The sequence below is a fragment of the Cololabis saira genome, chromosome 2 (assembly GCF_033807715.1).
Source record: "Cololabis saira isolate AMF1-May2022 chromosome 2, fColSai1.1, whole genome shotgun sequence".
Lineage (NCBI taxonomy): Eukaryota > Metazoa > Chordata > Actinopteri > Beloniformes > Belonidae > Cololabis > Cololabis saira.
The window spans coordinates 15,138,118-15,165,828 of record NC_084588.1 but is presented as its reverse complement, the minus strand read 5'-3'; the positions used below and the strand labels follow the sequence as shown (position 1 = coordinate 15,165,828).

Sequence of the window (27,711 nt, the reverse complement as noted above, 5' to 3'; positions counted from 1 at the left end):
GGAATTTATGCCGAAGAAATAATTTTAAACGATATGTCTGTGGTGCTTATAATACTGATTCCAGGTATCCAGAGAGGATGGACTACTGATATTACCACCGGTCAAGCATTATAACTTTGGACATAATTTTAGGTACATAGTAGTATCATATCTTCATAACTTGATATCTAATGGTAGACAGCTGATAGTAGATCTGAAGTTCCATCTCTATATATAAAAGTATTATTTTTACCCTGTGGTGTATTAACAGTGTTGATCCTGGATGCTGTCATCTGTCACACTTTTCTAAACCCTAACCTCCAAATTAACCTTATTACCAACTGCATAGATTTGGATTAATGTTCCATTTAATATTTAAGTCCTATTTGAATGCTTCTTGAGGTCCTTTTGTGCCCAGAAACGTTGTCTAAAATATTATTGTTTAAACTCCATAGTAAATTTGTGGTTGAAGTTCTGGCTTCTGTTGTGGGTTTTCCTTTGTCAGTTTGTTTTTCTGAGTTTGTTAGATCTTAGTAAATTTATCAGTGTAGTTTTATAAGAAATCCTTTTTTCCCCCAGTAAATCTGTGTACTATGTACATGGGAGTGTGCACGCTGTGGATGTCCAGTGCTACGGTATGAAGTTATCGAAGTCTAACAGACTAAAAGCAGAAAGGAAATCTAGCCGAGGCCACTGCCAGCAGCTCCAGCTGTGTTTCTTCTGGTTGATTCTGTTAAAGTATGCAGATGATTACAGCTTTTAGAAGGAAAATCAGAATCAACTCAAAATCATTAGGAGCAGGAGACTGACCTCAAAATCAGCCAAGAAAACTGCAAATAATGATCTGTTGTTCTGAGCCAAAAAGAGAGAGGGCTATTCATCAGGGATGTCAGAGGGCGTGCTGACAAGTGGAAAACCTGGAGAGATGAGTAATGTCACCTGGGAGGAGCCACGTGTCCTACGACGGAGTATTAGGGCCAAACTAAGACAAAAAAAAAAAGAAAAAAATGGAAATTACGAGAATAAAGTCATAATAATATGAGAATAAAGTCGTAAAATTACCAGAATAAAGTCATAATGTTCTGAGAATAAAGTCGTAATATTACGAGAATAAAGTCGTAATATTACGAGAATAAAGTTGTAATATATTATAAATATATAAATATAACTTCACAAGATGCTCAATATTCTTCATTTTAACACAGGGAGAAGACTGCTCTTCCTGTTAGAGTTCTCATAAATTACCACTTTATTCTCGTAATATTACGACTTTATTCTCATAAATTAACACTTTATTCTCATAAATTACCACTTTATTCTTGTAATGTTACGACTTTATTCTCGTAATATTACGACTTTATTCTCGTAATGTTACGACTTTATTCTCGTAATATTACGACTTTATTCTCATAATATTACGACTTTATTCTATTACGACTTTATTCTCGCACCATTATGACTTTATTCTCGTAATTTTACAACTTTATTCTCATTATATTATGACTTTATTCTCGTAATTTCCAATTTTTCTTATGTTTTAGTTTGGCCCTAATACTCCGTCGTACGTGTCCAGATCAACAGCTTTGATAGAGCACGTAAGTTGGGGGGGAGGGGTAATGATCTGATCTAAATTAGCTCAGGTGAAATGTAGCACCTTTGATCCTGTTTTCTGGAATCGGTCTTGCTCTCCGTGCAGCAAGTGCTTCCATCAGTAGTGGATGCTTTCTTTGGGGCCGGTAAAGGATAACAGAGGCGTGTTTAGAAACTGTTTTCCCTCAGCGGTTGTGGGCGTGTTGTCTTTTAATTTACTGCTGTTAGACGGAGTTATTTGTTGTGCGTCGGCTACCCTGCCACCCACGCAGCCCAGCCGTCCCTCTGGTGTTGTTCTCAGCTCTGCTTACACGACAGGGGAGGCTGCAGACTGCCTCTGTCCTCCGGCTCTTCCTCCTCATATCTCGGGCCAAGATTTTTCGATTTTACAGCTACGATTAGAGCTCAGAAAGAGTTTTGTGCAGCTCCTGCAGAATCAACAATAGCTGCCTATTAAACGCCTCTTTAGTGGCGGTGTCCTTGGCTTTTACATCCGCGCTGGGTTTATGGATGTTGGAAGCGTAAAGGCGGATCACTTCGACCTTACATCTTTTATTTTCTGTTATTTTCCTTTCTCTTGTGTTATTTAATCTCCTGTCTGTTGGCCAAATCTCATTCTCCGATGTGATGCTTCTACCTTATCTCATCCTCTTTTCTGCCCTCTCTGTTGTTTTCTTTTTGTTTTATTTGGTTCCCCGTCTTTTATCCCTCCTCATATCTTTTTGATCTCCTCTTTTCTTGCCTCTCCACTTTTTCCATTATCTCTGTTACGTCTCCTCTCCCTTTATTTGCTTTCTTCTTCTCAGGTCCTTTTCTCTCGACTCATCTCTTTTTTTCCTTTCCAAACATTTCCATTTCTGTCACTTCCACGCCGTCACCCCTTTCTCGCTTCTCTTCATCTTCGCCGGCCCTGCTCTCCACTCCTCCTGTTTTCTTCCTGTATCAGCACCTTTCGTTGCTCCTGGCAACACACAACGCATACATCAGCCTCACTAATTAACACATAAATCATACTTAGAAAGTTTAAACGTCTGGCCGAGTGATTTCTCTCCTCGGGTGGAGCTGCACTTACAGCAAAGGATTGTTAACTTTGCTACATGTCGGGTCGCGCCCATAATACTAATTTTCTTTTTTACAGTTTTGTCCTACTGGGTTCAGGGATTTGTAGAATTATTGTTTTTTCTGTATTGAGTTATTGGTTTAGGTGACATCCCTGTTGTGTTTGCAGTCTAATTGTTGCTGTGTCCTTGAATCTCTTAATCTAAGCCCCGGGAAAGTGTCAATATCCTGCTAAATGGAAATAAACCTCCTCTCTATCCATTTTCTAAACCTGGTTCATTCTTTTCAAAGTCATGGGGGGGCTTGGGAGACTGTCAGTGGGCAGGAGATGAGGTTAGCTACGGTGAGGTAGAACCCAGACACATCTCTTGTCCATCAACGGCTGTATGTTATTGCTTTTTATGGCACAACTTTGTGGTTGGTCTGGTCTGGTGGGATGAGAATTGGGGACTACTGGGATTTTCAGCCATTTGTCAGGTTTGCGGAGAGAGAGCAAATATCCAGGGAGACATGTTGATGCCAGAGGTGATTGATCTGATTGGTTAGAGACGATGTGTAACCATCATGGTATTCAGAAGGAAACCTGGAAACTGAGGTCATTTAAAAGAGGGGAAAAATGTTGCCTGCTCTGACGGGAACGCCAGGCCAGAAGTTGGACCGGACATTCCAACCTGTGATCAAAGTTCGCTGTTAATAACGAAGCAAAAAAAAAAAAAAAGCGAGAATGAGAGAGTTTGGACTTCCCAATTCCAAGGTGCACAGATCACGTGCCGATGGAGGGGGCTGGATACTTCTGCTCTGGTTCTTTGATGATTCAGCACCCTGTAATTATGAATGACTCATTAAATTACAGATTCTCAGCGTGAGAGGAAGGGCGAACAAAAGTGAGATCATTGTGATTGTTTTCAGAGTTTCAGGCACCCAAATCTAAGCTCTCAAGCACTGATTATATGTCTCTTTAATATCCGGAGGTTTCAACACTTTCCAGCCTCGCTGTAACTCCGTCTGTAAATCTTTATTCAACCCAGTCATAATAACAATAAGTGCTTCTTCTTTGTTCGTTCTCTGAGAGACAAACGAGTCAGGTGAAGAAGAACTGTATGGTTATTAGGGGTGGGTATTGGGAAAGACCTCACGATACGATACGCATCACGATACTTGAGCCACGATACAATACAAATTGTGATATATCCCGATATATATCGCGATATTCTACATAGTTCACCGAAAAATTTAAAAATGCATTACACATCTTAAAATCCAAGTTGTATGTATGTACATCAGATGATAGTGATAATGCATTGGACAGACTGAGTCAAAACAATGTAATTCAAACTTTCCATTTTAATTATGCAAAATATTTGCATGAAAAAACACACTGAAACACAATAAAAAGTGCAGTGTGTGCATTATTCTTAGATACAAAATACTCAAAATAAAATGCAGTGTCTCACCCACACTGAAATTGAAATCACAAAAATACAGTACAGCTACTTGCCCCTGACTTAAAATGACAAAAATAAAATGCAGTGTCTCACCCACACTGAAATCACAAAATAAAGTGCAGCTAGGGGTGGGCAAAAATATTGATACGGCAATATATCGCGATACATACATTGAATATCGATATCGTATCGGGAGACTATGTATCGCGATATATTGCCGTATCAATATTTTTGCCCACCCCTAGTGGTTATAGTCATGAATAATCGCCCCGAATATTCCATCGTTTCTTTTATGGATTGACTGCTGTCAGTCTGGTGAACAGTGAGGCTGTGAGGATCTGGTGAATGTCATGTTAACGACCTGATGTTCCAGGAACCATCAGCAGAAATCCTCAATGTTGCAATGATTGCGGTAAATGGGAGATAGAGGGACTTTTAAGACTAAGATAAGTGACCGGGACCTTTTTCACACTTTCAGCGTTGTCCCTGATCCGACTTAAACTTTCTCCTGTAAACTGGCATCTCCACGTGTCTCCTATTGGTGGCTGTCTCTAGCCTTGTTTCCCTCGGGCTTCTGTCTAATTAATTAATCTGGGATTAATGAATGACGTTGTAAAACAAATACTGAACACTCAGAACCCCCCACACCCGCTGTAATCAGGCTCGTGGAGGGACGCTGGTGCAGACAGATAGAGGACGGAAGGGTTTAACAGCTGCTTGTTCAGGATTTTAACTAATTAACTATTGTCCATCCTCCCCGGATACTGAGAATCAGTCTTACAAGTACTTCATTTTAAACGTTTGTTTGCTTGTTTGTTGTTGTTTTTTTGGCATCAGCTCCATAAAACAGATGAGAATGTTTTTGTGTGGAACTGAAAGCTACAGATGTCCAAGTGCCAGTCCCTGTGGAACTGATGTTAAACAGCCATTGGCTCATCTATGGGTGAGGGGTGGGTCTTAGCGATGGGTCCCACAGCGAGGTTTCACAGCAGTTCACACTGAGCCGACCACTCAGCTGTAGTACAGTCCAACATCTCAGAAATGAATCCAGAGTTTCAGTCTGCAGAATCCAGAACAAACAGCCTTCATGAGTTTCCCAGATTGTATTCCTGAATGTTTGTCCCTGCAGCAGCCTCTGGCGCTCCTCCAGAATGGTGAAAAATTAAAATACAGCATATAACATTTCAGCTTTGATGTCTCTGGTATGATTTTTTTTTTTTTTCCAGTACAGCTGGGATTTAAATAAAAAAAAACCCTTCTCCTTTTTTCCATTTGACAAATTTCTATACAAACATACTTACACTAACAATATCTCCAGCTGTGGAAAATGGCTACTTTCTGTGCAATCCACTACCGTTTGTCCATTTCATCGTGGTGAACGGAGCTCATGCAGCTTTCCTAACACAGTGTATAATGATAAAGGAGATCTTAACGCTCTTGTTCATCGCTATTTGTCACGACTCTGCAGGCTAAGATTGTGTAGCGGCTTCATTCACGACGGTTTAAATTCTGCTGGGAGGAAACTCAGAGGTTAAATCAAGTTCTCCACCCATTTTATGTAGATGAATCAGCGCTGCATTCTTTCCAAGCTCATGCAAACGGACGTTTCATTCATCCGCTTATCCATCTTTTCAGGATCTTGGGGACCTGCAACCTTGTTCTGCCACAGATTTCTGTATTTATTTTCAGACTCAACAAAGCTGGACAGGTGAGGTCTGCTCCACCTTTTGCTAAAGGATGATGATGCCAGCTACTTATTGAATTACTTTCTGACCACATCTCTAAGAGGCTGCTTCCAGAAAGATGAGGCTTCAGGTTTATGAATCAAGAGACATCTCAGTCTGGTTTCTTGAGCACTTCCTGAGGACTTCAGTGGCCTTCTCAGAAGATCTGACTCCAGTCAAACACCTTTGAGATAATGGATGACTGGACAGCGGCCGCATGAATGTCAGCTAGCAAGTTTTCAGTAATTATGCCAGGAGTTGTGTCAACAGGCGTGTTAATCTGCTAGACAGGAACCTCTAACCAGGCGGTAGGCAACCCTGGTCCTTGAGTGCCACTGTCCTGCATGTCTTAGATGCTTAGATGCTGTGTCATCAACAGAGTTCTCCAGACTTTGATGACAAGGTAATGATGACCGTTAATTAGAATCAGGTGTGTTTAAGCTGGAAAACATCTAAAACATGCAGGACCGTGGCACCCGAGGACCAGGGCTGCCTACCCGTGCACTACACTGTAGAGCCACACAAGAACCTTTGACTGACTAAATAGCACCGCCAACCACCAGGTGGCGGTAATGCTTGGTTCACAAACAGGCCAGCAGAAGAATGATAGGAAAAAGAAACACATTAACATGGATGCTATGTGCTTTTTTTTTTTAAACACCACGGTCATAGCGGTTGAGATGAAAATTGGTGTAATATGACAGCAAGACCTGAGCCAACTCGTTTGTCCATCCACGTTTTTTTTCATGTAATCTCCAACTTCATCAAATGTACTCCTAGCAAAATGATTCTGGTCCAAATGCTTGATTAATTTGTGGTCACAGGATATAAGTCCACCTGAGAGGGCTGAACATAATTTCCTGCTTTTGGAGTACCCAATCAGCCGAGACCACCCACCAGGTAGCCCCTCTGGGCCGAAAAACGTCCCTCTCCTATTACAGGGTAGTTTTTTTCCCCTGTAAATGTTCCTGAAGGCCACATTACAGGGCCGTTCCTGGTAATGGAAACGACCTGGCCCCGAAAAATCTACCCGGAATTCCGGCTACTGGAAGCAAAATCTCTGGATGTCTGCAACACCACTGACCCATCGACGTAAACCTTTGTTGTTGTTTTTTGTTGAGAAAAATAAGAGCCAGCTCAGAATGAATGGGTTGCTCTGGTAAAGTTAGAATAAATTCTTTACTTTTAATCCATTTATCAGTCCATATTCTGCCTCTCTTCTGGGAATGGGAGTCCAAACAGACCTAGGGACTAAGTCTGAGCAGCGATCCCCAAGCATGACTCTTGCAAGCCAACTCCTCCAACCTGAGGACAAACCAACCAAGACACACATCCTCTCTAGCGAGTGCTGGGTCTGCCCTGGGGACTTCTCCTGATTGGTAACCTCTGGAATACATCCTGACCACATGCTTCAACTACCTCTAGTAGCTCCAGCTCTACTCTGATAACTCCCCAATAAATCTGTTTTGGAAACCTTGTTCTCTCAGCCATGACACATACTTCATGGACATAGATAGGGCTGGAACCTGGATCCAACTTCATAATCCTGCATTCATGTGCTCTTAATGTTTGAAAATAATTAGCTCTTTTTAATTTGATATCAAATAACTGATCTTTGTGTTTGTGGGCTGGATATTAGACGTCGTTGCTGATGTATTCCTTGTGATCTACATGTTCTTGGGTATTTCTTGGCATCTAGCTGGCTGGACTGGCGAGACTCTTGATTATAGATGCCTTGTCTCTTGCAGAAAGTTTGAGAGGGGAAAGATTTTTGTGTAGGAATGATGTGAATTTCGACTGCTGCCTTCCTGATCTCACACTCACTGTTTCTGTCTCCTCAGATGAAAGGATGCTGCAAGGACCTGAAGAGGGACTGAGCCCCACCTGAACCCCCTAACCCTTGATCCCGTGCCCATCCTTCAGAGCACATAGCAACGCCGTCCCATCATGCACCTGCTGTGCCGCGGGCGCCTGAAGCTGCTGGTGGCGTCCCTCACTGCCATCGTCCTGCTCACCTGGCTCTACCTGCTGGCTGGAAACCTGGAGAGTGAGTTTGAGCAGAGTATTAGCCAGTATAGTCCGATGACCCTCATTGGGTCACATTTATGGCTTCGGGTTTGAATGTCAGAGCTGGTCTATCAACAAGGTTTTGGTTGTGGTTTGGGTTATGAGGATCGAACCAAGTAGAACAGAAAACACCAATTATAGGATCTGGTTTTGCAAGTCAGCTCAACTTCCTGTCAATCGGACACAAAGTTGATCTTTTAAACACATGGAGACTATTTTCTGTTTGGTTTGGATTTTTTTCCTTGATGGTGACATTCAGAAAGCTGTGGAGGCTTCGCCAGCGAGCCACAGTCAGCAGTTTAGTTTGGATCAGAACGGTCAACATCCTCGCAGGACAAACACTGAGATGCTGTGTTGACTGGAGACCATCAGACAACACACAGACGCTTCACATTCACAGCAGCAGCTTGAACTTTAGAGGATTCGTGCAACTTCATACACATTATTTTTTCTTTTGATTACTTTAGTTTAAATCAAACCACTAAACTGAAGAGTATAACTAACGATTCTTTTCATCACTTGTTAATTCCTAGATTCATTTTGTAAAGTCTGATTTAATTAGATTGTCTAATTAGAAGTCTTCTAAAGATAAGAAAACTATGATAGATTTACATTTTTGGGGGCGGGGACATGAGTACTCTAATCCCTGTAAAAATCCAATTTGGTGACTAATTCATCAGTTCTTACAAGATCTCAGGACAGATTAATGTGACATTTCCTGTGGATGGTTTTTTAGGATCTGACCTTTTTTTTTTGCTCGGCATCAAATATTTGAAACAGTCTTAGTTGATGTGTCTGGGAGTTTCTGAACATGCGTTTGTGATCCAAGAAAATTAATCTGAAGCAATCCTGATGTAGGTTTAATGGACAGGTATAGCTGAGTGTCATCTGCATAGCAATGGAACTTGGTGTTATATTTACGGAAGAAGTGGCCAAGAGGGAGAAGGTATATGATGAACAAGAGTGGACAGAGGACAGAGCCTTGAGGTACACCAGAAAAGAGGGGGAAAGAACGAGAACTGAATGTTTTGAGTTGAAAAACTGAGTATGGAAAGAGAGATATGATTTAAACCAGTTGAGGGGTATATCAGATATTCCAATGGAGGCTAGTCGGTTGATGAGGATGGTGAAGGAAATAGTGTCAAAAGTCGCATTCGGGTCCAGGAGGACAAGAATGATAAGTAGTCCAGAGTCTGCATCCATAAGGACGTCATTGGTTATTTTAACTAAAGCTGTGTCTGGGCTATGGAGGGAACGGAAGCCTGATTGGATCTGTTTGTAAAGACTATTGTAAGAAAGATGATCATGTAGCTGAGAGGCAACATCAGAATTTTTGAAAGGAAGGGGAGGTTGGAGGTCGGGCAGAGATTGTCGAAGTCGCTGGGGTCAGCACCAGGTTTCTTGAGAATAGGGGTTGTTGTTGCTGATTTGAGAGGTGGCAGAACAGTACCAGAGATGAGATGAATGGATAATTGCATTTATAAGAGGTGCCAGAGAGTGAATGCAAGCTTTGTTTGTTTTGAGTTGAGTTTAATGACTTATTATTGTTAGTTTTAACTACTGTCTCTGTGGCACTCTGAGATTGGATGAAGAGTGCCATACAAATATAATGCATTATTATTATTATTATTTTTTTTTTTTAATCTTTTTTTATTATCTTGGACCAGTATAATGGGAACAGGATCCAGTTGACAAGTAGAGGGTTTAGATTTCAGAAATAGAGGGGAGGTTAAAATCCGAGAAAGATGGTGGAGTAAAATGAAGAGGGAGAGAGTCAGGTGGGCATAGAGTTTTGTGGAACAAGGAGAATAGAGCTTGAGAATTTCCAAAACCTGACCTGATTAAATCTGCAAAGTAGTTTGATTTTGCAGTGAAGAGAAAATACTTGCAGCGGAGGAAATGCATGTTGAACATTTCCTTGTGTTTGGTAAGACAAGTTTTCCTGCAGAGACATTTATTTGATGACTTTCAGTTGGCAAAGTTCAGAAGTAAACCAAGGTGCAGAGTGGGTAAATTAAACAGTATGTGGTTTTAGAGGGAGCAGGGTGTCCAGGAACTTGTGGAGGCTACTGTTGTAGTGACTGAGCAGTTCGAAAATGAGCAATACCGTCTCACAGCAAGAAGGTCCTGGGTTCAATTCTCGCCGGGGACGCTGTGGGTGCTGAAGTGCGTGTTAGTTCCCCCATGACTTCAGTGCCCACACCATGGGTGGGGTTGGCGAAAGGATCTTTCTGTGTGGAGTTTGCATGTTCTCCCTGTGTTCCCTTGGGTAGCAAGGTGAGCTACCCTCACAAAAACATGCACACAGTCCTGGGCTACACATGCCCCCTCTGGCCAACCGGGGCGCCAGATGGGGTGGGGAGGATCCGGCTGGAATAACGTAATCCTTCCACGCGCTACGTCCGGCCGGAGAAACCCCACCCTGTCTGGTGAAAAGATGCGGCCTGCTCACTCCTCAGGATAAGGAGGAGACCTGAGCTCAGTGCAGGACCTCCCGGGGTTGGTAGAGGATGGCAATGCACAGGACTGTCACTTAGGAGCACTGGGTGAAAAATTGGAAAAAAATCGGGGATAAAAAATATTTAAAAAAAAGAAAAGAAAATGAGCAATACCAATCATCAATGCAGTTAACTCAAAGTCCTTGATATTCCAAAAAGAGATTGCACAGGAATTTGGTTTCGTCTGTCCATATGACATTGTTCCAGAAGTGTGGTGGTCCATTCAGACCTTTTTCTATTTTTAAATTTGCTAGGATGTCGACTCCTGGAGAGATTGGTGGCTGCTCTGAATGGTTTCTTGATAAATCGACTGACAATCTTTTCCATATTGTTGTGCATCAACAGATGTTTTTCAGGCCACTGCTGAATTCTTTCCCTCTTGGCGTTGTGTTATTACACCTGAATTTTCCAAAACAGTAAAATGACAAAAAATTTTAATTTAATACATAATGGCACAGTGAAAAAATGTTTGATGTTGTCTGTATTAGGTTATATTCGTCTTATACTGAGACCCACTATGATCAGGTGTGTTTTAAGCTTTTTTCACACACAAAACACAAAGAGACTGTAATAACTTGTGCACTTGGCTTTATGAATCAAAGTAGTTGAGATTAAAACACAGCTGACATCTACAGTGATTTTGCCTGTGTTGCACCAGTGCTGTCGTCTTTAACAGGCTTTATGTAAGACTTGGGTTTTTAATAATCCAAACATCACATATTTAAAAGTCAGTTCATTAGAAAATAAATCAATGAGATGTCATGGAGAAGCACGTCTTTAATGTGAAAAATGTTGTTATTAGTACAGATGAAGACAGCAAATTTAACTTGTAAAATAGAAATAACACGTGATCAAGCAACAGAAACATTTTTGGACAACAAACTAAAACCAGCTCTACTTTACTGTGTATTTTTACTGCTAACAGAAACCAAGACTCCATAAGTAAAGCTGTAGAGCTGCGCAGCCTCGGCTATTGTTTACTGGCGATTATATGACTGTACACGGTTGATTAAAGTTCTTGTAAAGAAAATCTGAGTAAACAGGCCAGGCCTTTCAAAAAGTCAGCCGAGAGGACTGCAGTTGGTTCACCCAGAAACGTCAATACATGACACATAAACCGTCCGAATCAGTCATTCAGTGGGACCTCACGACCTTAACGTCGACATTGTGACTTTTACAGAGAAGTGATCCAAGTTCAAAGCAGAATGATGTACCCTGCAGCAGCAGGGAATAGTTTTTTTACCATTGAATAAAGTCCTGCTGTCCTACTGTGGTACGGTATAACCAAAGGTGGCTTACCTTTTTCTTAGAAATCACACAATATTTGATGTAAGTGTTGGGGTTGAAGAGATTTTGGGGGGGTGAGCAGAGCATTAATATACAGTAGGATCCTCTGAGGCTCCCAGAGGTGCTGGAGCACTCGAAGGTCGATGACTGATGAGTTGTCTCGGTGCAATGGAGCCTCTTTAACTGAGGGCGTTAAAAGTGATGGAGCGAGGTTTTGAAGCATATGAGCTCAGAAATAAGCAGCGTTTTCTTAATGCGCCGTGTCTGACTGGCAGGCTGGAGATCAGGTTCTGTGACAGTATCCATGCTTCCAGCTCTGGGTTTCTCTTTCCTGCATTACATGCGCATATCTACTTACAGGTTTTCAAACGCGTTTATCATCACAATATTTAAAATGTAAGGATTATCACGGGCATTTAACTGCAGGAACTGTTTCCAGTTAGGGGAGGCTTTCAGGGTTTTTGTCTTTTCTTTTGCTTTTGAGAGCTGTACCCAAATATCCTGATATTTGGTGGTTAGGTGGACCAGTTTTGGTATCAACCTGGTCTGGCACGGTGGCACGACTGCGGTGACAAATCCCCCGGATGTTAGTTCAGCTTCATCACTTGTTCAATATAATCGTTTTTGCAAGAGTGTAAACGAGCAGCTAGCTGCTAGCATATTTAGCTAATGCTGCTGTAGTTGTATGGAAACCCTGATTAAACAGTAACATATGACAAACACTTGAATCTTGCTGGTTTTAGATTGAAAATGTACAGTTTAATGGCTTATACTTAACATTCTTGATTGTAAAAATAAGAGAATTTCCACAATGTATAGAAAAGTCAGCTGTGCAGCCAGATGTGCAGCACTAATCAGTGAGGCTAATCAATATAGGACTTTTGTCCAGATCAATGAAACAGGTCCTGTGGTCTGATTAGTCCAGGACCCCTCAGAAATAGAACTGATATTTTTTTTTTACGATCCTCGAGTGGGGGAAGCGGGACTCCAGTCAGACTCCTGCAGGTGGGTGAGTCATGGGTGACCGTGGGCCCGGGCCAGTCAGCTGCTTGCGACCAGCCAGCCCAAAGTCTGATTCATACTTCTTTGTCAAAGTCACGATGTGGCTTCACCTACGCGTAGGTGTGAACCTGACAGTATAGCCTGACATGCCTCTCCAAATCTCACTATGCGATGTAGCGACATGGACTACAAGAAACATGACAATTTTGGAAGATCATATTCCTTTTCAAACTTCCTGCCACTATTGCTTGTTTCTTTTTTCTTAACGATAGTTTGCTGCGATTTTTGTAAAAACAGCTGATGCTCAACATTTGTCAGCCCCAACTGGGATAAAATAAGCTTTATTTGCTCCATTGCTATGTCTGAGCTACATAGGCTACAGGAAATAAACAGGAAACCCAGCACTGCAAGGTACAGTGCAACAAGCACCTACACCGCCACCTAGCAGTCGGTGGTGTGTTACAGAACGACACAAACGATAACGCAGAAGTATAAACGCTAGAGATGGCGTACGCCCTGTGTGTAGTTGCAATGCAGAAGTAAAAGTCAGACTTAAGCACGATAGTCACGGGTGACCGTGGCCCCGGCCAGTCAAGCTGCTTGTTTGCTAGGTGGCTGCCTGCAAACAGCCAATCTAATGGCCTCAAACCTCGGACGGTTACGGGTGACGAGAGTGATAAGAGTGCCCTGCTAGCTCTAGTTTCAGCGTTGTTTCCATAGCAACATCAGAAAATTGGACAGATTTTAGAAGTAAGGGAAAATTAGTCAGCATCATAGCTCGGTATGAGCAAAGCCAGCTAAAATAGCTAACTGGTGATAACTGAGCTGGGGTGGGCGTGTTCTAGCCAGCCTCCAGTCTGAGTAATGCCCATTTGCTTATTTTCTGATTTATTGGGGCATCAGTTCCTTATATGGTGCCTTGCAGAGAAAAGAAAAGAGGCATCAAAAGCACTCGTAAGAAAACCTGCCGCTCCCAGGAACACCGGCATGATGTGTGTAATCACACACTGACACGGTGCAGTGTCACCTCTGTTTGTTTTGTGTGAATTTCTAAAGAGGAACAGTTTAATGAGGACTTCTTATTTGGATGGATAAGATGTGACTGCTCTGTGTACGGGGCTCAGGTTCAGTCTGGTAACGATGCACGGAGGCGTCAAGGCAAGAAGTGATGCACCCATCACGTCGAGTGTCTACCATACAAGCCTGAGGGGGGAGTATTATAGTCTGGAGTGGTTTCAGTTGGTCAGGTTTATGTTCAGTAACACAACATCTGGAAATAGATGTGAGAATATAAGGGCTTATTGAAATTACTGAGACCAATATGTGCTATAATATTAGCCAGAGTTGGTTTTACATAATATTGGTGTGACTTTTTGTTTGGCAGGCAGCAGAGATTTGCATCCGAGTCAGATTCCTTCACGTCGGCTGTAATCCCTGTCAGCAGCAGCCTCCTCCACCAGAACAAAATGTGAAATGTGCTTTGAGAAACTTTTAAATAAAAACCAACACAAGAATATACATGACATGTAAATCAGAAAGATGGCAGCCTCCTCCTCACACTCAGCAGAGGGCGTGGACATTCCCATGATGCCCGAGTTCAGCTGTGGTCCAGCTGCTGCTTGACAGAGATCGGGTGAAACGAGGCATGCGAGGCGGAGAGGAAGGAAGGAAGGAGAGACTTGTGAGAAAGAGGTGACAAGAGAGGGAAAGAAGGAGGAGGAGGAGGAGAAAAAGGGGGGTTGAGGATAAATGGAAATGAAGAGGAAGATGGAGGATGAATGTGTGGCTTCAAAACTGGTACGTGGAAGAAACATAGAAGAAAGATGGTTAGAATAGTGGGAGAGGGAAAGGTCAAGATAAAAGTGGAGGAGAGAAAGAGATAAATGAGGAAGAGAAAAAGATGGAGGATGGGAGATGAGACGGTTATCTAAGCAGGAGAAGATTTCTCTGGGAATATTTCTTAGCTGCTGATTAATTCACATTTGCTGTTGTGTTGAGTATTTGGGAAAGAAGGATGGGGGTGTGTGAGCAAGTGGAAATAAATATCAGTGAGTGTTTTTGGACAAGCACTACGGCTTTATGGAACAGAACACAAAGCTTCGGAAACGTAGTCCTCGTTAGTTGTACTTGTGCTTGTGTGGGATCCATTAAGCTGCTAGCAAATTTAAATATTCAAAAGAAAACAAGCTTCTTTTTTTTTTTGCAACCACTCTGCTTTTAGAATTTCCATCATGATGCTGCTGGACAGAGACGCTGAACACAATCACTTCTCTGTTTTTGGAGGTTATTACATAAACCATCACAGGATATGAAGCTCAGTTCAAATAAAATGTTGTTACTAGTTGTTTTTGAATGAATGAATGAATTTTTTGTTTGTTTTTTTGCTTCTCTCTCTGCAGTTTTTCTGTTATTGTCCCCTTTTATATGTGCAAACTTGAGTTGACTTCATGCTCATTTTCATGTCCAGACCTTTACAATTAATTTATCTGAGTCACAGAGCATGAATAAGGAAAGGACCATTGGCAGATCCTGCACACCTATTAGTATTTATGAACTGCAGCGAGAGCTTCGGCGGGCTCTGATTATTCAGGCTACAAGGCACATTATGCATTCTTGCCCTTCTGGAACAAGAAGAAGCAAACGGAGCCAGATCTAGTTCGTCAAAGGACACTGAATGTGTCTTGGATTTTACCAACCCTCACCAGTCAGCATTGCCCTGAATCTGGCAACCTTTGGTGCTTTGGTGTCAAGATTCGCTGGGCGGAGAAGGGCCGACTTTACAACCGAATACTCTCCATTAAAAACATCAGCTTCTGTCGCTGTAAAATGAACCTTTTAGAGACAGAAATGCATTATGAGTAAATAGCCAGACACAACGCATCCAAGAGCACTCAAGAAATGCTCACACCCCACTGTGTCGAAAGAAAGATGGAGGGAGAGAGGAACAAGGTGGAGAAAGAGGAAGAGGGGAAGTGTGATGAACCAATTTTCAAGTGTGAGACTCGGGAGAACATTTCACTCGCAAATTCTCAGCGTGTTTTGTACCGTCGATGAGAAAAACACGTCTGTGCTGCGTGGTGTCAGCAGGAGTGATGATGAAAAGCCAGTAGTTCACGTTTACGCTCGCTGTTGTCTGTTCAGGGACTCTGAAATCAGAAGATGGAGCCTGTTAGCAGCTCATGCAGAACTGTAAATATTCATGGCATCACATGTGGAGGTGTACACTTGTGTTTTCATGCTTCTATATTTACACATGATGCTAATTTTACTGCAGATTCTCCCACCTTTGAGGAAACTGTCTTACTAACTGTCTTACCGCCTGCGATGCCGTAGTTCTATCTGACTACAACTGAAGATTTTGCATGTTTTATGTTTTTCATTTCCCAGTACAGATCTATTCTGCACTCTGTAGGTCATGCAAAATTTCTTAACACGATTTAGAATCACTTTAGACGTGTGCTCTAGTCTGCAATGTGCTTTAAGTGAGGGGAAGTGAGACCTGCCAGTATGAGATTAGTCTCCTCCTTAAAGGAGAAATTTGAAAAAAAGAGAAATAAATCTGTGCTTGAGTGCATAAATTAGGGAGTCTGATGTGAAATCCAACTCAAAAACTTGAACACACTTTGTTTTTGTTCTAAAATAATAGCAGCATTTTATATTTGTTATTTCCATTCATTGGGAACACTGCACATTATTTTTTAAATCAAGACATGAAGAAAAAAGCATCAATATTTTAATTAATTTAAAGGAAAATGATATTGGGGTGTTCGAAAAAATAGCAGTGTCTGCATTTTTCATTACAATCTTAAATATTTATAACAAAAAAAAAACATTAGGATTTAGCATTCTTGTGAATCACTAAAGTAATACTGTATTTAGTTGTATAGCCACTGTTTTGAGTTCTATTTGTCTCAGTACTCAGATAACTTCAGACTGTCTCTGATCTCCTTGATCATTGGCTGAGTCTTAGCATTTCCGGCTATTCTTCGATCCATTCCCATGATAGTCTTCTGTTTTCTTACAGGTCTCTCTGGGTTGGCTTTCCATTTTAAAGCATTGGAAATCATGTTAGCTGAGCACCCTATACATTTCTGCACTTGTTTATATGTTTTCCCCTCTCCAATCAACGTTTTAATTAAAGCCTGCTGTTCTCCTCAACAATGTCTGGCAATACCCATCTTTCTCAGGTTTTCAGAGGGGAATTGCATGTACAACATGCGCTGGCTTCATCCTTAAATAAGGGCCACCTGAATGACACCTGTTTCTTCACATATTGAATGACCTCCATGATTGAACTCCACACTGCTATTATTTTGAACACATCCCTTTAATTACTGAATTATTCAATTACACAGCCTCAAGAGCATTCACAGCATGAGGTTTATCTGACTATACTACGCCTACTGGTAAATTATTTGCCATATAATAATATGATTTATACCAAAAACACTGATTGATCTGGTTAGTCATGTTGGACTGATATTGTTTTGAACACAACTGTATCTGCATCTGAAAATATTTTATTCACGCTGCATTTGTTGTTTCTCAGATGTACAAATCTATAGCACCAATCTCAAAAGAGGCACACCTCATGGATGTGGAGGGCGAAGTCGAGTGTCCGACTCTGCCCTCTAAAACCAGATGATAAGGACAAAGACATAAAAATCCAACTGAAAAGGGAATTGTGTTCCTGTATATCTCTAATACTTTGACCAAAGATTCTGAAGCAGCAGTTGGGTGACTCAGCAGACCTGCCCATACAAGGTCCTCACAGACATGTGGGGGTTTGCTGTGGGCTAGTGTGGGCAGGTAATCCCACATTTATCCCACTAAAAAAAACACATAAACCAAATATGGATCTAGACCTAAAGAAGGTCCAGAGAAACTTTGCCCTTTTGGGATCCCATGTCAGTTCTCCATGACAAACCACCATGGGCTTCGCCATAACTAATCTGTACAGGCCCCATGTGGGTAAGTCCATACAGGACCCCAGCAGTTTCTTTTTCCAGTTTCCTGTGATGGATTCTTATGGGCATATCATAGAAAGAGCTCTGTTTCCTTTGGGCTGCCCATTTTAGCCCATACTTTGGGCCTTCCTATTGGTTTCCAATCTAAGGACCATACTATGGGACTTACAGGTGCCCCACCAGTATTGGGGCCCAACTTTCCATCCAGGGCAGCACTACAGGAGCCCCAGAAAGGAAATGGCTGCAAGGAAGGACCTGGAGGTTTGTGGAATCTGTGAGGATGGGTTTGCAAAACTCCTGTAGTTAAGTGCTCTAAAGAACATTAATTCATCAATAGACTAAACTGCATCCAACAAGGAAGTTCTGTATTCCTGTTGATGATAGATTTGAAGTTGGCTGGTGCTAGATTTGCACATCAGTGCTCAACAGTGAGAAACGTCCATCTGGCATCCTTATTACATTCTTCAGAGGGAGTGGTTTAGTGTCCTGACATATTGCATTTCAATATCATACTGCAGTTGCAGTATGATGCAAAAAAGGCTCTCCAGAGGGTAGTGAGAGGGTCAGCGGCGTGTCCTTGCCCTCAGTCCAGCAGGTGCTTCAGAGTACTTGCAGATATACAGTACTGAATATAGTCAGGACCCCTCAACCCTTCACCACAGACGATTTGAACTTACCATGAGGAGCAGTACTTCCAGTCAGTTCAACAGCTTCCTAACACAAGCATTCAGCCTTCCAAACTCTTGATTACTGCAGCGGAAACACTCCAAATAATTGACATGAGCACTTTCTAGAAGGATCTTGGTTCACATGTCTTATGTGTTACATTAAACACAGCTGGTCTCTGAGATTGTGATTATTTTGGAAAACAGCTAAAGCTTTAAAACCATGTTTTTTACAGAAGGGTAAAAACTATGAGGCTGGAACTTTATCAGGGCCGACCTTCTCAATCCTTTCAATCTTTGCGTCTCCATTTCAGTGTCAGTCCTGAGTCTGTCCGATCTGCAGGGTCTGTACCAACTTTTAAGGGCAAGCTAAAGACTCAGCTTTTTAAGCAGCACTTCTGCATCGAGTAAACGTATCTGCTCATCAGAATCAGTTAGAAGATTTGTCCAGCTCTTTGCATGACTCAGCACTGAGTAATCTGCGTGCACGTATGACAAGATGATAGTATGACGGTGTCTTTTAAGATGTAGCTTTCTTGTATAAAGGGACTGTTGTGTTGGGCGGGAAGGGAACACACAAAAAATGCACAGCTGTTACTGTTTACCCGCTGTGGGTAAACATACGCAGTGTATTACAATATTCAATTCAATTTCATTTATATAGCGTCTATTACAACATAAGTTGTATCTAGGCGCTTTCCAGAGACCCAGAACATGACCCCCGAGCAATTATTACATAAACAATGGCAGGTTAAAAAAAAACTGTACTAGTGGGAGAGAAACCTTAAGCCAAACAGTGGCAAAGAAAAACTTTCCCTTTAGGAGGGAAGAAACCTTGAGCAGGACCAGGCTCATAAGGGGGGAGTTAGTTTAGTTGTGTTCATAAAAGAACACAACTAAGAAAAAGAAAAAAAGAGACGATGAAGCAAACGAGAATGACAAGATAAACAGTGATGGAGCTGCAAAGGTTGCTGCAATTTTGTTTCCTGTGTTTGTTCTATACTGTGATGGTAGATGTGGATGAGGGAAGAAGATTTGAACCACAAATGGACATTGAAGGTGCTGTAAGTCATCAGTTTATTGGGGCTGTGCTGAAATACCAACTCAACGCAGGGACTTGTTTCAGAGCTGAACTTCCTGAAACTATAGCATCAACTTTTCCGACCCTGGAGAAACATTTACTCTTTTTATCTGTGTTACTTAATAGTGTTGAGAAAATTTACAACAAAGTTCTACTCTTATTTCAAAAAGTTTGTCTTTTAATTTGGTTAGCTACCATCACATTTAATGTAATTTAATTTTACAGAAGATATTGAAACTATAAATTAACGTAATCCTGGACATGGGAGCTATATGGACGAGGATCTATAGAAAAAGAAATAAAACAACTTTCCTGAGAGCATATATTCAGCATAAATTAAGTCTGAATATTTCTTATTCAGTGAGCAATTTAGAGTTGCAGACTGTGGAAGCGCTATTTAGCTCTGCGCCAGCTATGGGGCCAGCTACGGGGCCAGCTATACTGTATATGGAGGCTTGAGTCCTCCTGCCGGCAGTCCAGGTCTGAGTCCCGGCCTGTGACCCTTTGCCACGTTTCTTCTCCTACAGTCTTTGACCCCCTTACCTTTTTCCTAGGGGTGTGCAAACAAGGGTACCTCACGATTCAATTTGATTTCGATTATTGGAGCTTCGATTCTTCGATTGTTCGATTATAACGATTGTTCATTAATTCAAGTAAACAAGATATGTACTTCCATCAAATTTATTTAGTGTAAACATATCTGCCATATTTCAAGTGAACAATAAGAAATGTGCATTCTTGAAAATGAAATGATTCAGCAGCTTATTCAGTCTGGAATCTGGATAACTTAAAAAAAAAATAATAATTTTTTTTTTTTTTTTTTTTAATTAATCGATTCCAAATCGTCACGTGACGCATCGCGATGCATCGACACATCGATGAATTGCACCCACCTCTACTTTCTCCACACTGTCAATCAAGGCCACTAGAGCCACAAAAAAAAAAAAAAAGATTTGCGAACTATGACATCACAGACCAATTTCACATCGCAGTGCATTTGTTGTACCCCAACATTAGGTAGAACAAAGCTTTAATAGTCATTTACAGTATAAAGACACACGCCCTTGCAAAGGAAAAGGGGTGGAGTTACAGCTAGTGTCCGACTCCGCCTCCTAAAATAACTTTAAATTGGTTCTTCCGCATTGTGAGCTCCTTATTCTTGGTTGTAGTCATCAGTCTGTATATTGCTGGTGTGGACTTCTTGGTGGCTCTTTGTAAACACTACAGATACAGTATTTTGTTTGAATAAAAATAATTTGAACCTTTTGGATAATTCACTCAGGCAACATCTGTAATTAAGAAGGGACAGGAGCACTTGAAAACTTCTTTTAAGCTCAAACAGCACGACTAAGTCATATACATCCGTGAAACTTCCGCCCTGTATTCAGTAGACAGAGTGGTTAAGTTTTATTCAACTACTAATCTGTCACATAAAACTCACTTAGTGTAAATAATAAGCTTAAGCTGTTAAATGGTGTGTTTATGCAGGTAGTCTGATGCTCCTTCTCTCCCCTCAGATGGCCGTTCCCTCCTCCTGGCGCCCTGTCTGGCCGACACGCCGGCCGCTCAGGTCTTAGAACGAGCCGTCCTGGAGTCCCGGGTCCGAGAGGTGGAGGAGGAGAACCGACAGATCCGACTACAGCTCAGCCAGTCCCAGGGCACCGCCGCCCAGCTGGCCGAGGGTAACTATGGCAACCAGCAATGGGGGGCATCCGCGGACACTGTGCCGGAGGATGGTGACAACACAGCGGAGGAGAAGAACAACCACACGGACTGTCCCCGCTCACCCACCGTCCAGAAGTGTGAGGTCAGCAAACCCCCACCTGATACTTCCACTTTTGAAACCACTGATGCTCAACAAGGTGGTCTTAAATTAAACTTTACAGATCTGTCTGTACCAGTATTGAGATACGTGAAATAGGTTGTACCCCTTATTTATGTAACAAAAATGAACCCCAAAACACTAATGACCCCATAACCATCATTTGGCAGCAATAACCCGAAGCAGTTGTTTCGTGTTTAACTTTATCAGACTCTCACCCCCCGTTCACACTGAAAGCGTCACGGGCGTCATAGGCGTCTGGCTGCCATTCATTGTCTATGAAAAACGGGCGTCGAGAGGCGGCGGGAGCGGCGCGTCAATTTGAAGTTGAAAAATCTGAACTTTATGCAAATGAGCAGCGGCGACGCCGAGGCAGCGTCCAATCACACACCGGGATTCCCGAAGCGAGAAGCCTCAATGCTGATTGTACTTTCATGTAAACACAAACGTACACTCACTCACATGCGTACAGGAGCAGAGCTGTGCACTAACAAACTTATTTTATCAGGAATTAATATATTTCATCCAGCAAAATTACATTTTTGCTGATTTGACTGCCGTTTTTACCTGAACTGATCATGTGAAACACATATCTGATGGGTGAGGAGCTGGATGGTCCCAACGATTTTATTTGCTACATTGATCCAACGAAAAATAATTAAAACGCGTGCTTATTAATCACAAAACACAGGTTAGTCATCATGACCAAATCCGCTCCGACCCGGTGTGTGGGTGTTCACCGCAGACAGACTGCAGCTTCGCCTGAATTATGGTTCTGCGTTAAATCGACGGCGTAGCCGACGGCGTAGGGTCGCAGTACGGTGTGCGTCGCCGCGAACCCTACGCCGTCGGCTCTGCGTTGGTGTGACGCGAACCATAAATCAGCCAAAGCGGATTTATGGTTCACCGGGAGTGGGTTCTGGCGGTTGATGTTGATCCGCGGACCAAATTTGTTAAAGGAGTATCAAACTCACTCTTATCTACGCAGAAATAACGCTAAAATATAAAGAAGGCGTCCCAAACTGTGATCTATGGTGAAATAGCAAACTGAAGATGTGTACGCTGTTCCCAATGTTCCCTCCAGTTCTGCAGCCCAGCTTTAAGCCCCGCCCACTGCAGGCGTCAACAGTGCATGCCGCTTTCAGTGTGAACGCACCAAGCAGCGAGATGCTGGCGTCGGGAGATTTTTTACGCTTTCAGTGTGAACGCAGGGTCACATGGTTGTGGAGGAATTTCAGTAATTTCATCTTTACCAGTGTTCGGGCATTCGCTTATACGCAGCTTTCTGAAGGTCCGCCACAACGTTTCAGCCAGGCTGGGGACTGGACTTTATCCAGGTCCTGCCAAACGGTTTTCAGTCATCCTGATTGTAGATTTGCTGCTGCATTTCAGATCGTGTTGTATGACCCAGCGTCACCCAAGTGTTAGCTGTCAGAAAGGCTCAAATTAGCATCTAGAATAGGAGTTTATGAATCCTAACCTTAACTGAAAGGCGTCCAGGTGCTGTGGCTGAAAAACCAGCCCAAATAATCCCCCCCCCACCATCGTGCTCAGCAGTGGGGATGAGGTTAGCGTCATCAGCTAACCCAGTGGTTGACAAACTTTGGGTGTGGCCCCATTTGGTTTATAAGATTTTTTTTGTGCGCCCTTCTGGCTGGGGGCCAAGTATTTGTCCGGTATGCCTGTTGGCAAGCAGTGCCTCTGATTATGCTATCGGTGTCCTAGCATACATTTTTTTCATTCATACATACCCCCCGTTACTCTACAGTTTTGTTAAATAAGGATGTAAAGGATAAAAAAACGTTATGTGTTCTTGTTTGTCTGTGATTCAAGGATTGTATCTTATTACACAAAAAACTGAATTAGAAGAGGGAGGTTCTAAGTCTGGTCAATGAGGTTGTCCTGTTACACAATGTCCTGCGTGATTACTGCAGGTTGTTCTTCCCAGTGAATCCCAGCTTCACTGGAACTGATGGACCAGGGGAGCTGAGGTCACCTAGCACTAAAATCCATGCCAACACTCATGGTGCTTGATGCAGTCTGCAAAACTTCCACTTCCAACTTTTCAAAGGCTTTTGCTAATGAAAAGCAACCGAGGTGAAATCCTCCGCGTTTGGGAAACTAAATATGAAATTTCACATCAGAGAGGCGGATGAATGTCCTAGATTCCTTGGCTCTTTCTGTGAAGTAGTAGGTGGGTGAGCTGCATGTCTCCATAACGGTGACGGCTCAGAAACGGGAAAATGGGGCTCTGGCTTTTCAGAAGACGGGAGATGTACAGAAAAAAAAAAAAAAAAACCACACACACAAAAAAAAAAAACACGCAGAAACCTGATCTGTAGAGAGAGGGATGATGCAAGCCAGTGATGAAAGCTGTCAGCACCCTGAGAGAAAAGGTGTCGACGGGTGGTTTTTGAAGAGAATTTGCATGCCTTTCGATGGAACTCAGAGCTTCCTCTTGTGTCTCCACAGCTGATCCATGTAGCGTGCGTTTGTGCCGGTCACAACGCCAGCAGGGACGTGGTCACGCTGGTGAAGTCCATCCTATTTCACAGGTGAGACTCCATCATCTGCTTTCCTCTCTCCAGTCCTGTCTTGAGTCCCTGACATGTATATATTATTTGTAATCATCTCCATTCAGCTTTTATACTTACAGCAGAATCTGACATGGCTGTAGCCCAGACTGACAGAGACAAGAAAGATTCCTCGAATCTGGTTTGAAACTGATTGTTCTACTTGTAGTTGGACCGTTCAGAGTCCAGCTACTTGTATTTTTAACAACTTTTCATTTCCAAAAAGCTCATTTCAGACATACACAGCCTGGTAGCAATAGAAAATACCAGAGTAATGTCTGAATGAGCGCTCTGCAGCTTCTCTGTAACATTTTGCAACATCAGTCTCGCTTGGTTGGACTTCGTTACTAATGTGTAGATACCACTTTGAAAACAAGTCTGAGGTGCTGCAGTCACATTTACATTTACATATCATCAATGTCTTCACCTGCTGGATGGTTGGCAGCCATCGCACCCTGCTGAAGGTCACTTCAGCTGCAAGTCTGTACGTTTGTATGTTTTACGTGTTGCAGACTGGCCCTGCTGGTTATTCAAAGAACTGCAAACTTTACCACTTCTGAGTTAACAGCGGTTTATTTTGTTTATTTTTTGTTCAGTTTTTTTTAGTTAGTTAGTAGTTTAGGAGTGGTAGTTTAGTGGCTACAGAGGTGAGCTGGTGTCTGGAGGACCCAGCTTCAAGCCCCAGAATGGCAACCAAGATGAACCACCCTGGGCCCCTGAGAAAGACCCTTAACCTTGTTCCCCGGGCATCTGAGGGGTGAAATTCCCTCAGGTGTAAGTCGCTTTGGATGAAAGCATCTGCTAAATGTCAGTAGTAGTAGTATTTGTAGTAGTAGAGATCTGAATGTCCATCGCTTGTGTGGGTGCGTTTCTGGTGCTGGTCAGGAAGTTAAATGATAGTGTGTCTGTGATGATTAGTCAAAACTGCAACCAGTTTGGTAGTTCCTAAAGTTAATTTATCTCTTTTGCTCACCATTTTTAGGAGAAATCCTCTTCACTTTCATTTCATCACTGACACAGTAGCCAATCGCATTCTGAGCTCTTTGTTCCAGTCCTGGATGGTCCCATCCGTGCAGGTCAGCTTCTATGACGCAGATGAACTCAAGGTTAGTGGTCACTGTGAAATAACATGCCCCAAACAGAAGCCACAATCACACGCATTAAGCACACACCCCAAACACAGGCCTTAGTCACATGCGCCAAACATACACTCCAATCACACACCTCAATCACACGCCTCTAAGCCACGCCCCAAAAACATGCCTTAATGACAGGCCTCAGTCACACAGCCCAATCACATGCCTCAGTCATACGCCCCAGACTCACACCACAAACCCACGCTGCAAACATATGCCTCAAATATATGCCTCAAACATATCCCTCAAATATATGCCTCAAACATATGCCCCAGACCCACGCCTCGAACCCACCATGTCGGTCTTTCTTAATGGACCTCACATGAGCCACTTTTCCTGTGTTCAACTCACTCATCAAAGGGAAATGAGCGGCGTCCAAAACAGCAGAGAGATATGAAGTTCCAGTAAAAATGTATTTATGAATCTCTTCTAGCAGATGAAATGCAGAGGTTTAAAGAGATAACATGACGTTAAAAAGACACAGGAGATGAGAACGTGTGCCTTTATGTTCCAGTCAGATCATGTGCCTCTTTAACGGGAATCCGTTTTCAGGGTCAAGTATCAGTTTACCTTTGATTTTCAGATTCTAGGAGAGAGGACCTGTTTCATTTCAGCACAGGAGTATCAATGTTTGATGTCTGTTACAGATCAGACATCATCTGTTATCAGCACAACAGCTGCACATCCTCGATTACACAACTTGAAAGGGAACCAACAAATATAAAATGCAGCCAATACAGAACAGCTTTCCACTTCCTGCTCAACAGAACAAATCACTATAAATTATCAGCAATCAGGAAACATGACTCACCTGCATGACAGCACTTAGTTCAGCTCTTCCAGGAGCTCATGCTTCTTCCCTTTTATTGGTGCACAATCATAGGGAAAAGCTATAGCAGAGTGGTTTAAATCTGCAGATGGTTTTTATCTTTAATGAACAAACCTGCTGCGTTTGACATGAGGACACAAAACAAGCAGCGAGGATTACGCTGATTTTAGTGCCTCAGCTGATAAATGAATGTCAGATTGTCAGAGCGCTGCCAAGTCGTTGAGGTAGAAACTCATGTTTGCAGTTCGCCTGGCAAATGTTTCACTTCAACCATTTGAACCTGTAAGACATTCTCCCTATGATCCACCAAGATATCAACAACGCCACACACGTGGAGGGTATAGAGCAACGTCCCACAGCCCCTTCAGCAACTTGGACCACATCCTCATCGGTCCTGTTTACAACCCGGTATCTAGAAGCAGAGACACTGTAACTGAGACCATCCCTGTATGGCCAGATGGGGATGTGTCCGTGTTTCAAGACTGCTTTGAGACCGCTGGCAGATATTCAGAGAGGCTGCAACAACAGGAGTCCAGTGTGGACCTGGGGGAGTACACGTAACCAGTTCATGATTACATATGGAACTGCATGGATAATGTGACCACCACCAGGACCATCACCATCTGACCAAATCAGAAACCATGCGTGAATACAGAAGTTTTCTCCTTGGTGAGAACCCTTGATTCTGCGTTTAAGGACAGGGATGCAGCAGCTCTCAAAGCAACCAGAAAGAACCTCTTAAGTGTAAATGAAGCGGGCAAAGTCTGCATGCTCTCGAGATCCAGGGCCATTTTACATTAAATGACCCACAAAGCATGTGGAGGGGCATCAGTGACTACAAGAAGAGAGATGCACAGGGGCCTGATGACCCAGCACTCCCAGAACACCTTTTATGCCCGTTTGGAGGTGTATAATACCACCACCCCCTCCTGACTCCCCCCCTCCCCTAACAAGCCCCCAGTCATCAGCATACCAACGGTATGAGGTGAAGGAAAATGCTTCAGCGGATTAACCCACCGATGTTCCCAGGCCCTGATGGAATACGAGGAAGCGTTCTGAAGGACTGTAATCACCAGCTGTCTGAGGTATTGACAGACATATTCAACATCTTGCTGTTCCAAGGCAAAGTCTCGCCATGCCTTCAGACATCCAAAATCATCCCCATGCCTCTCTGTAGCATCGTGCTTCAACCACTATCGCCCGATGGAACTCACCCCTATCACCGTGAAGTGCTTTGAAAGGCTGGTGATGAGGTATCTATGTGGTGAAGGACTCCCATCAGTACGCATACAGGGGGAACCGGTCCACAGCTGATGGCATCTCTACTGTGGTTCACCAGGCCCTCTAGCACAGAGACCAAGGACTCCTCTGCGAGTCTGCTGTTCCTGGACTTCAGTTCTGCATGTAATACCATCACCCTGCAGAAACTGTTGTCCAAGCCGGCTGATCTAAGAACCCCTTCATCACTGCACGGTTGGGTCTTGGATTTCCTGAATGGGAGTTCACAGAGTGTCAGGATCAACAACACCTCATCCTCTACCATCATCCTGAACACTGGCTGGCCAAACTGACGTGTGCTTTGTCTACAGCAGTACACACTGATGACCTTTGATTGCAGAGCTCGGCAGGAGAGCAGGCCTGTTGTGAAGTTTGCATATGACACAGCGGTGGTTGGAGTCAGCACCCATGGAGACGTGTTTGCGTACAGGCAGGATGTGGAGGACCTGACGTGGTCGTGTGGAGCCAAGGACCTCATCCTCAACACCCAAGACCAAGACGATGTTTGTCAATTTCTGTCTTCCCCCACTAACCCCTCCCCTCTCTACGTCAACGGGGAGGCTGTGAAGATTGGCTCCTCCATGAAATACTTCAGTTTCCAGCTCTCTGACATCTTCAACTGGTGCATCAACAACACAGCTGTTATTGAGAAGGCCCATCAATGCATGCTACTTCCTGAGGAATCTGTGAAGGCAGGTCTGAACACTGA

The 27,711-nt window shown here is 43.0% G+C and overlaps 1 protein-coding gene across 2 annotated transcripts in view; it reads left to right on the top strand.

The window, feature by feature from the left end:
* The window catches only part of large2 (LARGE xylosyl- and glucuronyltransferase 2), a 163,687-nt gene that overhangs the window by 112,828 nt on the left and 23,148 nt on the right, over positions 1 to 27,711 (top strand). For both annotated transcript variants that reach the window (XM_061738909.1, XM_061738901.1), the window contains 4 exons: positions 7,639 to 7,844; positions 20,882 to 21,171; positions 23,659 to 23,741; positions 24,742 to 24,865. In XM_061738909.1, the coding sequence (XP_061594893.1) occupies positions 7,745 to 7,844; positions 20,882 to 21,171; positions 23,659 to 23,741; positions 24,742 to 24,865 (597 nt within the window). In that variant the 5' untranslated portion in view covers positions 7,639 to 7,744. The remainder of the gene's footprint in view (positions 1 to 7,638; positions 7,845 to 20,881; positions 21,172 to 23,658; positions 23,742 to 24,741; positions 24,866 to 27,711) is intronic.